Below are 16,248 nucleotides of genomic sequence, written 5' to 3' on the forward strand. Positions count from 1 at the left end.
TGTCTCATACAAACACAGGCAATGACACAGACGCAGTAAAGTTACAATAGTTTTTATTTAACATAACTGCAATTTGCGATAAGTTGCATGGGCTGCAATGATTAGGATAATGAATAAAGCAAGAAACAGTATTGTGAAGACTAGAGTCATTATTACAAAGACCCCCACCATCTTGCAATACATAGAAAAGATATATGAGATGTAATATGCCCTAATACCATAATGTGAAAAGGCCTAACCTCCTACCTAAAGGAGAGCTGCGTTTGTTAAACCTAATCTGCCAATGCCATGTCCATGAGAGGAGCCCCCAACCCTCGTTACCTTGGAATGAGGTCTCTATCTCAGACTCTACAGGGACACGAAGACTGGGTCAGCGTCAAGATGACTGCAGCATCGGTATCAGCGATGGTGGCGATGCCCTCTGGTCGGAATCCCTCTGATTATCTGTCTAAAGTGTGATGTATTTATACAGATCTACAAGGTCCCCTGACGTAGGTGTGTTCCTAAACAATAGATAACAGACATGCTTGGGACGGCAATGAATATCAACAATCCCTCGAAAGTATAGAGAGGGAAAATCCCTAAGTGTGAAAACCTACTGTTTGTTTGTCTTTGGTGCTTGATCTTGACACCTTGGCGCGGTGACACTGATAATGTTACCCATAACAAGTGGCCTAACTATAAACAAGGCAGCCATCTTAGAAGAGATAAATAATTAATTGGGCTAAGACAGAGCAAGCTAAGTAGGTTAAAAGTCACTAGGTGATGGGGGCACGAGTCTACAAGCCAGAGGCTAAGCTAACTCCTGTTATCCCATTAAAACGAACTAGGATTCACTACACCCTCCCCATTGCCGTAACAGGTATAACGAAGGTACAGGAACCCAAATGCTAAAACTTGCTTCTGAACTAAAAGCTAAAATCAAAAAAACAAGCTAAAAAAGCTTTAGCATGTGTTAAAAGTTATGTTAAAACAAATCTGTTAAAATACATACAGAGATGTTAATGTCATCTATGACAAGTACAGCGTGCAACAGCAAATGTCAATTTAAATGCATAATTTGGAATCGGGAATGGCAAGTCAATTCATCAAATTATTTGTTATACGCATGATCTTGAAGAATGTCTTCGAAGTCACCAACCAAGGACCTAAAAAATGAGTCAACATCTTCCGATGTTAAGTCGAGTGCTGGGCGGACAAACGGATCCACAGAGCAGAAGTGAGCCGTATTTCCTGGTGTATCGTTATCCGTTGCAGTGTCCTCATCCATGGTATATCTCAAAACGGAAGGCTCATAGGTGACCTCGCGGAGCAACCTCAGTCTCAAGGGGCATGACCGTGTATGAACCCTCATCGGGGACATCAGCAGTTCGTGGTCCACAGGAGATGTCGGTGCAACAGCAAGACAGACCATAGGCAGATGTTCAAAGAGACACCATATGCAGCGGAAGACTGGTTGTACGCACCAGAGAAGGGGCCGAAATGACAACGACCAGTCACGCTCCAGTTCCACCAGCAAAGGTGCACCGAAGATCCGAACCATGTGCTCACGGCACAGTGGAGTTGGTGGGAGCGGCTCCATTGCTCTGTGCTGCTGGAAAGAAACAACCACTGCGAATCAGAAGACATAGCAGTAGTAGTCTGCCAATTAAAGCCAAAATAATCGGAAAGCCACCAAACACACTTGAAAAGAGAGAATGGATGGCTGATGGGATGACTCCGAAGACAGTCTGGAAGATGGACACGAAACCAGACCCGACAGCCTTAAAGAAATGGACAATCCCAGTGGTGCTTGAAGCTTTGAATATTCTGGATACCAGTTCTCCAAAGTGTGTGGGGAAATCGGTATTTAAAAGGGATTGTATCTCGGCTGATGATCTCGCAATCTGGAGAGCATACATCTCCTTTGCGGATGTCAAGGCAACCTGTTTTTGAAACAATAGCGCCTTTAGCCTACTCAGCTTGTCATAGTTCACATTAATAGTATCTATGTGGGGCCACATGTCAGATACTTTAATCTCTCGTGTGGGGGGAAACAAAACATGTCCACAACACGTAACGACCTTCGAGACCGAGATTGCGTAGGCAATTCCGGGTCGCATGCCGCTACAACTTTGATCGTTCAGTACAACATAACTTCCATTGGAAAGTACATGAAACACCGGACGAATCAAGGGGACGGGAGTACCCTTCAGAAAACAGGCCAAATTTGCGACCCCCGCATTGCAAAGATCGTGAAGAGACACCTTTTTGCATATCATAGAATGACGAACAGCAGTCTCCCATTTGCTTCCACAAAGAAAGACCTCCCTTTCGCCATTCAGACATCTATAGTCAAAGGGCAACTCCCACTCTTCCTTAATAAAGTTATCGCCTAGTTGCTCATATCGTCCCATTGCAAGATGTTTCAGGCAGCTCGAGAAACGAAAGGTCTAAATCGGTATATTAATAATGCTGTGTAGGAGCCAGATAGTTGACGGACTCTCTGCTACCGTGAAGGGCAACTTATCTAATTTCTCTACTTTAAGCAGGGTGAAACTAGCCTCCCTTTTAGCCATTGTCTCTTGTTCATTGGAAAAATTTAAAGCAGTGAAGAATTCACTCCCATTAATATAGTTCCATGGAATGTGGCCACTTCTCAGTGTCTGTAATGTCCAACCTAGCTGCATGATGGAACGTAGCTGTGTTTGCCCATGATATAACTGGGACAAGTCTGTCTAAGTGATATCAGTAGCAGACAACACTATATTTGATAGTGAATAAATCCTGTTGGACAGTGCGTTCATGCCATTGTCTACAACAGCTAATGTTTTTTTCCAAATTTTCCTTATCTAGTTGCCTTAAACGCGCAGCAGCCTCAATTTGGGAAAGTTTCCAAATTTCATTGTACATAGCATATAAAAACCTCTTTGAGCGCTGTTTTCTAGGACCAGCAGAAAATCCTGCAAGTCTATATTTTCAGAAAGAGTGTTCAGGTGTTTCTTAACTGCGGCTAACGTGTTCGTTTGCACCCATTGCTGCCACAGCTTACCCACACTGTATGTTGTAACTATACCTGTATGTTGACCCGATATAAAGCGAGGGTCTGGCCTGTTAATTGAAAAACCCCCTGAAGAGTTCAAAAAACGCCTTTGACACTCATTAGTGTCTGTGGGCCATACCAACCACCCGCCGGGACTGGAAAGTGAAGAATTATAGGTACCAGCCTTAACCATTGCATCTAGCCTTTCCTCTGTGATATTAAGGAAGTGTTGCCAATCTTTAAACCTTGCCGGAGTAGGGATACTGGGCGTGTTCAGATCTTTAATTTTTGCTAACCCCAGACAGGATGTCTGCTCAGTAGTGTCATTTAAGAAAATCATTTGCACAGGAATCAGGCATGCTCGAAACAAAACCTCCCTACCCTGTATTTGCCAATCTTGTGTTCCCCTTACGCTTTTCAAGTCAATAGTGCTCTTCCAGTATTCGTAACCCTCAATCGAGAGCCGGGAAACAAAGGGATCTGAATAAATCCGTTTTGTATCTGTTAGCAAACTTTTTCTAGTTTGTGCCGGAGGTATTTTAAAATAATACGACTCTGCTTTTCTTGTATCATGCCCCGAAAAGGATGTAAATTTATCGCTATAATACTTTGGACTCCCCACCAGTGGTGTAGAACAGTGTTCCCACCGTGTGTAGTTCAAGAGAGGCCTGTATCTAGTGGCACGGTGTAGGTAGTGATGTCCCCAATTGTTATAGCAGAACATTTCCCCATAATTCATTGTATAATCATATACATCATCACTTTCAAAAGCGGAATAGTCCTTCATTTCAGTTAGCATGGAATCAACTGTTTGTACATCCCAATCATCAGAGACCACATTAGGTGTAATTACATCAGTCATTGAAATTTTGAACACGTATGGTATTTGAATAATTTCTGTAGGCCCGTATATATCGAATGGAACTTTGTCCCACACAATCCCATCAGTAATCGGTATTGCCGTAATATTTACAGGGGACAAATCCCTTTGGACCTTATGTGAAGAATGATGTGGTGTTAAAACTTCATCAACAGGCTCCACTGAGGCGCGATCAGGAATATTGTGACCATTTATGAGCAAAAAGAAAACCGTCACAAAACCAATCCATAAAAATAATGCAATAAATGTCAAACAGAACCACAAGTAGTTCCATGGGTATATCAAATAGTACTTTTTAAGCCATCGATACAGCTTACTACTTTTTGAAATATCGTCAATCACTGTAGAGGATGAATCCGAAGAAAAATCATCAATGTCAATGAAATAGCCAGGGGTAGTCTCTGCAAACACAGGAGCCAGTGTATTCTGATCCACCGCACGTGGAGGCTCTTGGTAGACAGCGTCATCAATCGGTGAAGTGCTCGTGTAAAATACAGCTAAATCTTGAACCGGGGTGGTCACTGAAGATGTGACTGGAACTAACGAGTTCATTTTCCGCCCTCCCCATGGTCGAGGAAGTGTCCGGAACAGCAGTTGACATCGTTGCATAGTCTGTAGTAGTGATGTTCATCCTACTATGTAGATGGATGTCCTGTTGGGTAGTGAGAGGGGATCGGGAACCACCCAAGGGACCTCCTGGTCTACTGTGAAGGATCGGCCACATGGTGTAATTTGATGTCATCAATGGAGATGAATCTGTTCGTCTTAGAACCAGACAGTGGTGGTAAGATGACAATGCTGGTGCCTTTTACTCCCAAGACCGGTACCGGTGCTCTGTATGATGGACCGAACTCCTTCTTCACAGCGATCTTCTCACAAACCAGATCCCCAACTTTAGGAATCCAGCCAGTTGAAGTTTTCGCCAATTCCCTTATTCCTAAAGTGGCAGCACTTGCAGATGATTTATCATCACAAAATTGTTGAAGCTCCTGTAAAACAGTGAGACGTTCTTTTATGTCAAACGGTGTTTCTGCTGCCACCTTACCAGGGGCATCAAGATCTGGGACATGCATAGGTATCCCAAAGAGAACCTCATATGGAGAACGTCCCCCCAAGGACCATCTTGGCAGATTATTCAGTGCTTTCTGGACCACATATAGGTGGTGTAACCAACTGCGGCCTGAACCTAATACTCGAGCTGTTAAGGACTGCTTTAGTTCATGATTCCCCCTGTCCACGGCCGAATTTCCCTCGGGATGGTAGGGTGAGGAGTAATGGAGTTCAACACCCATCGTCCCCATGGTGTCCCTGAATGCCTTGGAGGCAAATGCAGGGCCCTGGTCCGAATGGAATGCTGCAACCGCATATGTACCGATCAAGATCAGCAAATCTTTTATAACAGCCGGGCGTCAGCCAACCGCTGTGGCCATACCCACAGGAATCTAGAACAGGAATCCACAGCCACTAAAATGTATTTGTATGCACCATCAGGCTGTAAGGGACCACAATGGTCTAGGTACACACACTGAAGTGGCTTGTCGGACACTAAGAGGGATGTCTGCGGTGAGCGTTTGATATTAGAGCCCTTAATCTGCTGGCAAATGTCACAGCAAAGGACATACTGCTTTGTTTTTCTGCATAGACCAGGCCACCAGTAGCGTTGCTGTAGAATTGTTATCGTGGCCTGTATACCAGCATGTGCAGAAGCGACACCCTCATGCGCTGCTGTAATCCGATCTAATCTCTGGTCTTCATTGGGGATCACTCGATCTCCAACCCCAGGAATCGTTGTATAAGAAACATTCTGTGTACTGATATGGTAAGTATAGTTTGTAGGGTATCCTTTCGGAAGGGGCTTGCCTGCAGCCGAAGCTTTAACGGCAATCAATATTTCATCATCCAATCTCATCCGAGAACGACTCACTGCAGCCACAGAAGCCGCAGCTACTGATGCTTTGGCCGCTTCATCAGCCAATGTATTACCGGCAACGTGTACTCCTACACGTTGGTGTCCTAATGTATGTACTACATGGACACAAGGTAGCTTATCCTTAAGATCAGCCACCCTCCCCGACAATGTTTTGTGTTTAATGGTGTTCACTTTAGAATCTCTAAACCCGTTCAGTTTCCAATGATTTAGATATTCATTGTATGACTGGACGCAGTAATATGAGTCACAGACTATCAAAGTCTGGCTTCCTGTCTCCGTATGTTCGAGTGCTAGAATAAGAGCTTTAAGCTCAGCCAACTGTGCCGTGCAGTCCCCTAAGGTCTGCGTGTAGGTATTGTGAGGGTGGAAAACTCCATCTTCCATCACTCCGCTCACGGCTGCGCAAGCTGCCGCGTATTGATGTTCAGTACCTACAGCCGGTTGTGCTGAACCGTCGGTGTATATGATAGTATGGTAGCTGTCTAGTGGCAAGATATTTAGAGGAGCGGGGTACTCTTGTTCATACTGGAGAAATTCTTGTGTTTGAAGTCTTGGATCGAATATATAATCGACATCAGTGGCGGTCAGAGACGTTGCCCATTGAATCCAACGTGTATGTAATGCCTTAGCGTTAGGAACACTCGCTTTAGTGACAGCCTCTAAGGCCGGCACCAGGGAGACAACAATAATACGTTTCCCCTGGGCAAGTGGCCACTCTTTTATGACGGCCATCTGAACTGCCGTCAGAATCTTTTCTGTAGGTGCAAAACGTTGTTCAGCATTTGAGTATAAATGTGATTTATATGCTATCGGTATCGCGTCATCCTCATTAAAGGTGACAGAAGTAAATCCTATGGCACCAGCAATTATTCTGATGACCAAATTATTTTTATTGTCACGTGTGTGTAAGTGTTTAGCTTCTAGCATATCCTGTTGCATGTCCCTAAGGATGTGTGTGTGTTCAATTGTCCAGTGTCTGCTAGAAAATTTGTGATGAACTAGGTCATACAGTGGCTTGATGCGTTCAGCATAATCTGGAATGTATGTCCTGCCAAAATTGAAGAAACCCAGTAATGACTGCAATGTCTTATGTGTGTTCGGAGGCTGTAGTTGAGCACATTTCTCTAGAAAGTGCGGGGCCAGGCTCTTCCCTTCGCTTGATAGCTTATATCCCAGGAATAACACACTAAGAAAGGCTATCTTGCTTTTCTTAAAATTGAATTTGTAACAGAGGTCTGCAAATCCCAAAATGATCCGATCGACCCTCGCAAGATGAATGTCGAGGACGTCGCCTGTGAGATATGTCATCCACAAAGGACAATGCCTCGGAATCAATATCATGTAATATTGAGATTACACGGGCTGAAAACAGGCCTGGGCTATTTTTATAGCCTTGAGGTAAACGGCAAAAGCGTTTCTGAGAGCCAAATGAAAATGCACTTCAGTCCCGACTTTCATGAGATAAATTCTGGCAGAAGAACCCATTAGATATGTCTAATGTTGTTATATATTTTTTACGCACTATACTGTTTATCAGTTCTGTGTGGATTTTGTATAGCATACGTGCGTGTATGACCTTTTAAGTTTCTATAATCAACTACTAATCTATATGAATGATCTGGCTTTGCAACGGGGAATAACGGATTATTCATTGCAGATGTACCGGGCTCAATTACTCCCTGGTACTCAAGTTGTGATAGGATCTCCTTTACCGGAGCTTTCGCTTCATGTTTAACAGGGTATTGTGGCTGCAGTTGGGGTGTAGACCTAACGGGAATAATATGACAAGGAGACTCCTTGTCCCAACCTACATGATTGCGGTATAGTGCAGGTGCCTGCGCTAAAGCCCATTCAGCAGCATAGGCTCCTTTTAGCTGCTTCCGGAGCAAGATCGGAGAAAGAAGGCAAAATGACATCTTCCCCATGCGCGAGCTTGCAGACGTGTTCAGGTGGCCAGTCTCTTTTGGCCAATAGGATATCACTAGTATGTTCATCCCAAAATATCACACTAATAGTGCGCTCCACGTCTCCCTCTATCTGAATTTTTAAGTCCTAAACCCTATCGGGGGAAGAACGCGGCCATCCGCTGTTTCAACCGCGATGTAATCGCTAGTTGCTGTCGCATCCAGATGATCTTTCAGACTCTGGCGACATATCGTGACCTCTGCCGCGCTGTCTAACAGTCACTGCCCACCTCTTGTTCCTCAACAGCGTTCTCAATATAACTGGCATTTTTAACTGTCAGTGCTGCCACCTACTTCTTTTTAAACTGTGGCTTTTGTTGAGGAGTCTTTTCTTCTTCTTTTTTTAATGGTAGACTGTTGTGAGTCTTTCTTTTCTTTAACGTATTCCGGACGTCGATCTTGACGGCCCCCTCTATCGCTACGTCTATCCGGTGCGTCCTGAAAGGAACGAGAGGGACGTGAATCAGTATATCTGTCTGGAGTTTTAATATTCTCCCTATTTCTGAGATTATATCTCCTTTCGGAGTTCTCCGGGTGTGGAGAATTAGCTCTCTTATTTCTTCTTTCTTTGAAATCTTTTTGTTTGTCCCAGCGCTTCTTAGAGCCCTTTTGTGCCTGCTTCGTACCCTCCCTATGGACGGTACCTTGTAACTCCATTTTTTTAGGTTTGGCTCCCAAACTATCCCGTCCTATACTAGTATAGGTATCGGAAATTATTTTCAGTAGCTGCCGCTCTTGTTCCTGGTTTGGAGTTTCACGGAGACGCTGGCGAATTGCCAGTGCTACTGCTTCCCCTTTAATATTACTTAGTATAATTGATGATACAGCGTCAAAGTTACGCATTAATTTCATCCCCAAATCCAGGGCTGGTGCAGCCCCATGCTCATTTTGTATTTGTTTTAACACTTCAGGTAAATTGGCAAGTGTCGGGGTACCATGTGTGGTAGTATATATGGCAGCGAAGACTGTACTCCATGTGGCACAGTCATCCACCAAGGGAACCATCCCAAAAGGCAAGCACATAGTGAGCAATCTGTTTTTCCTGTGGTCCCGTATGGGGAAACAGCTTCCAGCTGATTCGTTTTCTGGGCAATCCAGAACGGTATTTTTTCCCGTTCCGTGGGCACTTTACCCATAATAGTATGCACCGTTTGTGGATTAATCCCAGTAGCCAATTGATAACCACCAGCTACTGGCGGTGCTGGACGCGCTGGTGTTGTGTTCAATGTTCGCATTACGAACTGGACTAATCGTCTATATAATGCCACTAATTCATTATATAAAACTCGTAAATCTGCTATCGGCATATTATGTAAGCCTGGGTGAGGTGTGTATGTGGCAAACATAGGCCACATAGGTCCATCATTACTTAAGGGACCTAACCTCACTCTTTGTAGTACATGTGGTAGGGCGCCTTCAAACCAGTTCTGATGCTCTTGGTATGTGAGCGATATTTCATGATACTGGTATGCTTGGTACCGTAAAGGTACGTTCGCAACTTCACATGTGTGAAATGTGTGCGTTCTTTCGTTAACCTCAGGAAAAGTGACCCAACAGTAAAATGTTTCTGTTTGGTATGCTTCAGTAGCTTCTATTATCAGAGTAACATCCCCGCCTTCATCTGTAAGGCCAAGCGTTAATAAATGTTGTGTTAGTGCATGTCTAGCATTTTCAGGAATGTCTATGGCATCAGCCATATTTGTTTAGAGAAATGGAACACCAGAAATGGGAAGTATATTCCTTTTATGAGTTCGAGCTCGAACAACCTACAGCTTAATTAGGTGTGACCTTTTCAGCTGAGGAGGATTCTCCCAAAGACCACGGACGTCTCCGTATAATGGTACTTAGGGTACCTGTTGTCTGTGAGACAGTGATAGTCAGGGTATCTGTAAATTAGTGCCTAAACACCATCGTTGGTGGTGCCATGTCGTAGTTTGGACTCTTGCTCTGAGCAAGACTGCTGGTTTAAGGGTGACAGTACTTTTGTTTGTAGGCGACTGCGTCTTTCCTACAACAAGTCACAACTGTTGTCCCAACCTTACCGGCTCACTAGCAGCACCTCACCAGAAACACAATAGTAAAAGGTGATTTATGGCAGCCGTTTATGCATGGATTCGAAAATAAGATATCTCAGGGAGTGTCGTGGTTAAACGGAGATTACCCTTTTCTCACAGATATGTTATGTCTCATACAAACACAGGCAATGACACAGATGCAGTAAAGTTACAATAGTTTTTATTTAACATAACTGCAATTTGCGATAAGTTGCATGGGCTGCAATGATTAGGATAATGAATAAAGTAAGAAACAGTATTGTGAAGACGAGAGTCATTATTACAAAGACCCCCACCATCTTGCAATACATAGAAAAGATATATGAGATGTAATATGCCCTAATACCATAATGTGAAAAGGCCTAACCTCCTACCTAAAGAAGAGCTGGGTTTGTTAAACCTAATCTGCCAATGCCATGTCCATGAGAGGAGCCCCCAACCCTCGTTACCTTGGAATGAGGTCTCTATCTCAGACTCCGCAGGGACACAAAGACTGGGTCAGCGTCAAGACGACTGCAGCATCGGTATCAGCGATGGTGGCGATGCCCTCTGGTCGGAATCCCTCTGATAATCTGTCTAAAGTGTGATGTATTTATACAGATCTACTAGGTCCCCTGACGTAGGTGTGTTCCTAAACAATAGATAACAGACATGCTTGGGACGGCAATTAATATCAACAATCCCTCGAAAGTATAGAGAGGGAAAATCCTTAAGTGTGAACACCTACTGTTTGTTTGTCTTTGGTGCTTGATCTTGATGCCTTGGGGCGGTGACACTGATAATGTTACCCATAACAAGTGGCCGAACTATAAACAAGGCAACCATCTTAGAAGAGATAAATAATTAAATGGGCTAAGACAGAGCAAGCTAAGTAGGTTAAAAGTCACTAGGTGACGGGGGCACGAGTCTACAAGCCAGACGCTAAGCTAACTCCTGTTATCCCATTAAAACAAACTAGGATTCACTACAAGACTGGTAGAACTCCTGGGGAACAGCGGCAGTGTAGCTGTACCATCAAGCTCAGTCTATTTACAGAATTGAGGCTCATCGGTGCATTCATACAGACAGTCCTAAAAACAATCTAGCTCACTGTGGTCGCCCCAGGAAATTAGTAGCAAGTCCACAATTGACACAGCAGTAAGCACATGTACAAGACCGATGCAAGTCTCAGATTGTGTATTGAACAATAACTCAGGCACAGCAGCCCAAGCTAAAGAACTTGGTTGCATACTTACGATGAGTGTGTAGTCTTCAAGTCGGAATATTGGTGCGCCTGCTCATCAACTCCTCCGGAAAGGGATGCAATGAATACCTCTCTGTTGCGTAAAGCTTAGTAAGATCTGTTATTAATGGTGAAACAATGCTTTACAACTGTTTTTGTTTCTTAAACACTTAATGTAGTCGTCATTGGTTCCCCATGAGTTTGTATAACTCAGTTCTACTCTCAAACAAAACAGTATCCCTAGTGCTGCAGTTTTACTGCATCTCCTCTACCTTCTGCTCTATTAAAAGTGGAAGAGCCAATAAATAAACTGGAAGAGACAAGCCAAGGGTTGGAGGTATGTCTTGGCAAGCACATGCTTTCTAATACTTGGAATGTAAACCATGCACCGAAGATCATGTTAGATTAGGATATGAAACAGTGTCAGATAAAAGGCGCAAGGCAGTGCAGAAGAGAACCTTATCGATATGGATAATCCTGTGCATCAAAATGTGCCACACTCTGGTGCTCAAGGAACCAGCAGAAGTTTTTCGAGGTCATTCTACCCGAGCAAAGACTTGTACTTCTCCGCTAGTGAGAGGAGTGATGGTATTTTCAAGTTGACAACCTGGGCTTCATTTTGCACTTTGGTGAAGCATTACTGTTTGGTCTATGAAGTGAGGGGGCAAGATCATTTTGGATGCTCAATTATTTGGAATTTTCTGGCATATCTGGCCATGCACCCACCTCCTGATTGACAATTGCTAGGGAAAACCTATTCAGAAGGTGAAGTGCCTGCAGGTAGAACTATCCATCAGAAGAAAGAGTTACTTACCTTGGGCAACCGTTTTCTGGTGGATACTCTTATCTTGCGGCCGATTCCTCACCGACCCAACCACCTTCTCACAGCATGGATGGTTATCTCATATGTCCTATGGATTTGGTCTCACAGTATTATCAAATACTGTACCTATCTTCCTAATGTCTCATTGTCCACCTCAAGCACATGTAAAAAAAGAAAAATGGTAGATACTGATGTCAGTATGCTGATAAGGTAGCTTTATGGCTCCTAACATCACAGGGATGCCATGTATGGCACACCCTACCGGTGTGGGAGAGCTACTGAAGAGTTTCTTGATCCAAACTGCTGCCTCAGACATTCAGATGGTGAGGAATCTGCAGGTAAATAGTGCATTTACCAGAAAGAGCGTTACCGAGCACTTTCTTTTAGTCTCACAAAGCTCACATAGCCTTGGTTGTCCCTAGCACTGAATGGAACTGCTTTATATGGGGATGTACTCCTTGTGAAGGAGAAACTGTCTTAACACACAGTGAAGTTAGCCAATGTCTGAAGTGGGCTAACTTGTTTTCCCTGTACCACATGCTGTAGTCGGTAAAAGGAAGATGTGAGTGGCAGAATAACAGACCAATGGATGAAGATGTCTGAAATCCTCTAAGTCTTTAAAATAGCCTGATAGCCCACCACAGTGGGCTGTACAGGCCATTAAAGGCCTGCTCCAGCGTTCAAGGCCCTAGCCGAAGGCGGGGGCCTTTAACAAGGGAGTGGGACTTAATGCCATTATAGCTCAACTTTCGCCACTAAAGGGAAGAATGTTCTAATAAAGAAAACAGGCCTCACGGACCCCAAGGGGGTTGAAATCCCCTTGGGCTCTGTGAGGCCTTTGTTCACAGCAACAACTGTGACCGACATTGGAATGTTGGAGCTCCGGGCTTCTACTGGCCAATAGCAGCCTGGACCACTCCAGGCTTCTACTGGCCAATAGCAGCCTGGACCACTCCATTGTGTTCAGTGGAGCTCCCCACATTTCAATGTTTGCTGCACATAAAAAGGTGTCATGTCTATAACCTAGGTTCATTTGATTCCTTTCACCCAGAGGAACACGTAGCCTGCCACTTCGTAACACTTAGCAGCTTTGCTGATCTTTGTATGCTGCATTTGAAACGTCTTCCCAAGTGTTCCATTTAAAAAAAAAAACACTTTTGGTAAAGCCTTTGAGCTTGTGGAACTAGAGTACTGATCTGGTGCTCAATCCTGCTTTGCAGTGGTCCATGCACTCAGTAGCTCACACAGTTTATTCTCTAGGCACAAACTGAGGCCACAGATCTCAGTTTGACAAAAAAAGTTCAGTCTTCAGTGTGGGTGATAACTTGCTGATTTAGTCCAAGCTCTCCAAAAATAGCAGATAGAAACACAGAAAGGAGGATAATCCAGCATTCAGTCTTTCTGGAGTTTGTGGAACTTCATGCTGCTAGTGGGCTTGTTGTCATTTACAAACTGCAGCTATCTTTGTGACCATGTGCTGTGCTGCAAGACATATATTGTTTACTATTCAGTGAACTTACAATCCACACACAGCATACTGTTGGTTCTTTTCATTGTCATTCATTTGTAATTGTTTTAGATTGTTTAGTTCCTGTAGGCTTCCATTCCTTTCTTGTGTTTAACTCCTCCTTGGAGCAAGGACCCATAGCTTGTGTTCTTCCTCATATTTTTGCAAACCTCATTTCAGTATTATTCCTGGACTTGCCGTGTGCTTTTCTAGTTTTAACACTGGCATACAGCTTTTTGTTTACGTTGCTTTCATCCTCTCTGCCTTGTCTACGGGTACTTTAGTTTCTTACTCCATACCACTCTACGACTCTATTTTGTCACTCCACACCACTCTGTGCCACATTACCCCACAGTTAAGCCTACCTGAAATCCTAGACACCGCATGTCAAAGTGCTGTGGAGTGGGAACAGTGCCTGTACTAATTATGTACCACTTCCTGGGTGTGGCCTGTGCTGTGCCCCAGGAACTATGACTTGGTGGAGTTGCCGGTGCAAATAAATTAATTATTTTTGTTGGGGGTTCCCCATAATGGGGTACCATGGAAGGGGCTGCACAAGTCTGACTCCTGTAACATCTGTGCCCTTCTTAGTATGAGGTAAAGTAGGTACTAAAGTGTTCTAAAAACGCCGTAGACATCCTTTTTCTGTGACATTTTTGTGTTCCAAGACATACATTAATTATGTTTTTGCATACTGTTTTAGGTGGATCTGAATGAAACCTTGCCAGGGGCTGTATTCTCTGTGGATATTCAGTAATCGTAAAATCCATGAGTGCCCATCGTAGAAGACGTGCTGGGGATCCACACTCCGAGTCTCCCAGTGGCTGTGCTCATGTGCCGGGAACAGGATGTGTGTTTAGCAAGCTGGTGGAGCTATCTACGCCACCACTGTCGCGGCACCAGTTAAAACGATTGGAAGAACACAGGTACCAAAGTGCTGGGAGGTCGCTACTCGAACCACTTTTTCAAGGATTCTGGGATTGGCTAGTAGGGAGAGTTCCAGCCTGGATTGCGCCAAACCTCATCACAATCATTGGACTTGTAGTAAACATCTGTACCACTCTGATTTTAGTTTTTCACTGCCCCACAGCTACGGAGCCGGTAAGGTGTTTTTTTCCTTTTTCCTTCGTACCTGCATGTTTACACAACACAAGTGTTCCCAGTCTCATGCATGTTTTGAATGATGAAATGCTGTAGTTTCTAACAAATAAACAATCGCAGAAAATTGGATTTACGTTCTCTGATATAAGAATCATTTACTTGGCATTTTCTATAGCACTACTTCCTACTCAATCGGTGTTAATGGTCTTTTATGTGCAGAATATTATTCAGATCCTTTTTAGACTTAACAGTTCACAGGCCTTTTAAAAATAAAAAACGAAATGGATAAAAAAAAATAACTCAAGGTAGGAATTTTTTAAAAAGTGGCAGTATGCTTAAATGCCGAATTAGAACTTTATGTGGGGATATATTTTCACCTTCACTTCAATAAAAAGTGTGGTGTAGGAAAAAAGAGTAAAATAAATTTTTCTTGAAGTTTATACTCTATCCTGAAATATTGATGTGGGCTTTCAATGTAACACTGCTACTAGTCGCACTGCAAGAATGTTCCATGATTTTCTTTTTCTTGAAGGTCCGGTGTTAGTCAAGACCTTTTTTGATTATATTACAATTATTTATGTAATATAAGGGCTTGCAGCCAGCCCTCTTCATCCAATGAGCTGTTTTTCTAATTCACATTTTCTTCTTCCCACATACAGTATACAACTTAGGCAGTGGATAAGCCGCTTTAGCCTTTGGCTAGCTTCACTGTGACAGCAATCTCCTCTTTCGCAAGAATCGCATCCGCACACAAAGTTGTTTACTTATGTGCCAGGGACTTCCTGCACACGTGTGCCTTCTGCTACCAAAAAATGTTTTTCTTTTAACAAGTGCTTTTTTTTTTTTTTTTTTTTGGAATGAGAGATTGCCACCTTTTTTCCAACAATATTTTGCAAAAACGATGACTAAACAAAACATGAATTGACAAAGTCAAAAGGCTGGCAGCCGGCACCAGCCTTATTGGCTACAACAATGCATGTTTTTGCATAATTTGAACCTGTTTGAAAATTCGTTTCTGGGTGGTAGAGGTATGCACCCTGTCCATGCAGGAACCACAATCCTAAGTCACAAACACACCTTAGTTAACCTGTGCTCACCCTATGGTAGCTTGTCACAGAGCAGTCAAGCTTACCTTAAGAGGCATTTCGTAAAGTATTGGTTCAATGCTTCAAACAGTGAAAATGCAACACAAAGATTCCGTACCAGTTTAGAAAAATAAAACAAGGGCAAGACGACAAACATCCAATAAGCAGAAGATGAGATGATTTAAAAAATAAATAATAAATGTAAAACCGCGATTGGAGGCAAAACGCGCTTAAATGGGATAGCTGGTTGCACTTGATCTGGGCAAAGTCAGGTGTTCAGGTCGACTGCGATGGAGGGCGGTCCAGATACAGGAACCCACTTGGGCCGCTGAACCAAAGTACCTTGATCCGAGATGTTGCTTTGTTGACGAAGATGGGAGGTGGAGCCGAAGTGATGCATTGGTGTAGAGCCACGCAGTGGATGATAGACTTTTCTTCATGCAGCTGCAGCGGTGCGTCTGTTCAAAGTATAACAAGCTAATACTGAATGCAATGCAGGTGCTGTTGTTGTTTCAATAGGCGATATGTGGATTTTGAAGGTGATGTGCTGGTTGGGAAGTCGATGCTCCAGGTCTGGTCCATGCAACAACGAAGTTGTACTGGTTCCGACTCGTGCAGAGGCGAAGGTACGCCATTTTGATCAGGATGTGAGGTTTCTTG

At 43.6% G+C, this 16,248-nt stretch overlaps 1 protein-coding gene across 2 annotated transcripts in view; it reads left to right on the plus strand.

Moving 5' to 3' along the window:
- The window catches only part of CEPT1 (choline/ethanolamine phosphotransferase 1), a 251,381-nt gene that overhangs the window by 24,965 nt on the left and 210,168 nt on the right, over window positions 1-16,248 (plus strand). For both annotated transcript variants that reach the window (XM_069238994.1, XM_069238995.1), the window contains exon 3: window positions 14,106-14,503. In XM_069238994.1, coding sequence (XP_069095095.1) covers window positions 14,171-14,503 — 333 coding nt within the window. In that variant the 5' untranslated portion in view covers window positions 14,106-14,170. The remainder of the gene's footprint in view (window positions 1-14,105; window positions 14,504-16,248) is intronic.

Source organism: Pleurodeles waltl, chromosome 6 (genome assembly GCF_031143425.1).
Source record: "Pleurodeles waltl isolate 20211129_DDA chromosome 6, aPleWal1.hap1.20221129, whole genome shotgun sequence".
In the NCBI taxonomy this organism is placed as follows: domain Eukaryota; kingdom Metazoa; phylum Chordata; class Amphibia; order Caudata; family Salamandridae; genus Pleurodeles; species Pleurodeles waltl.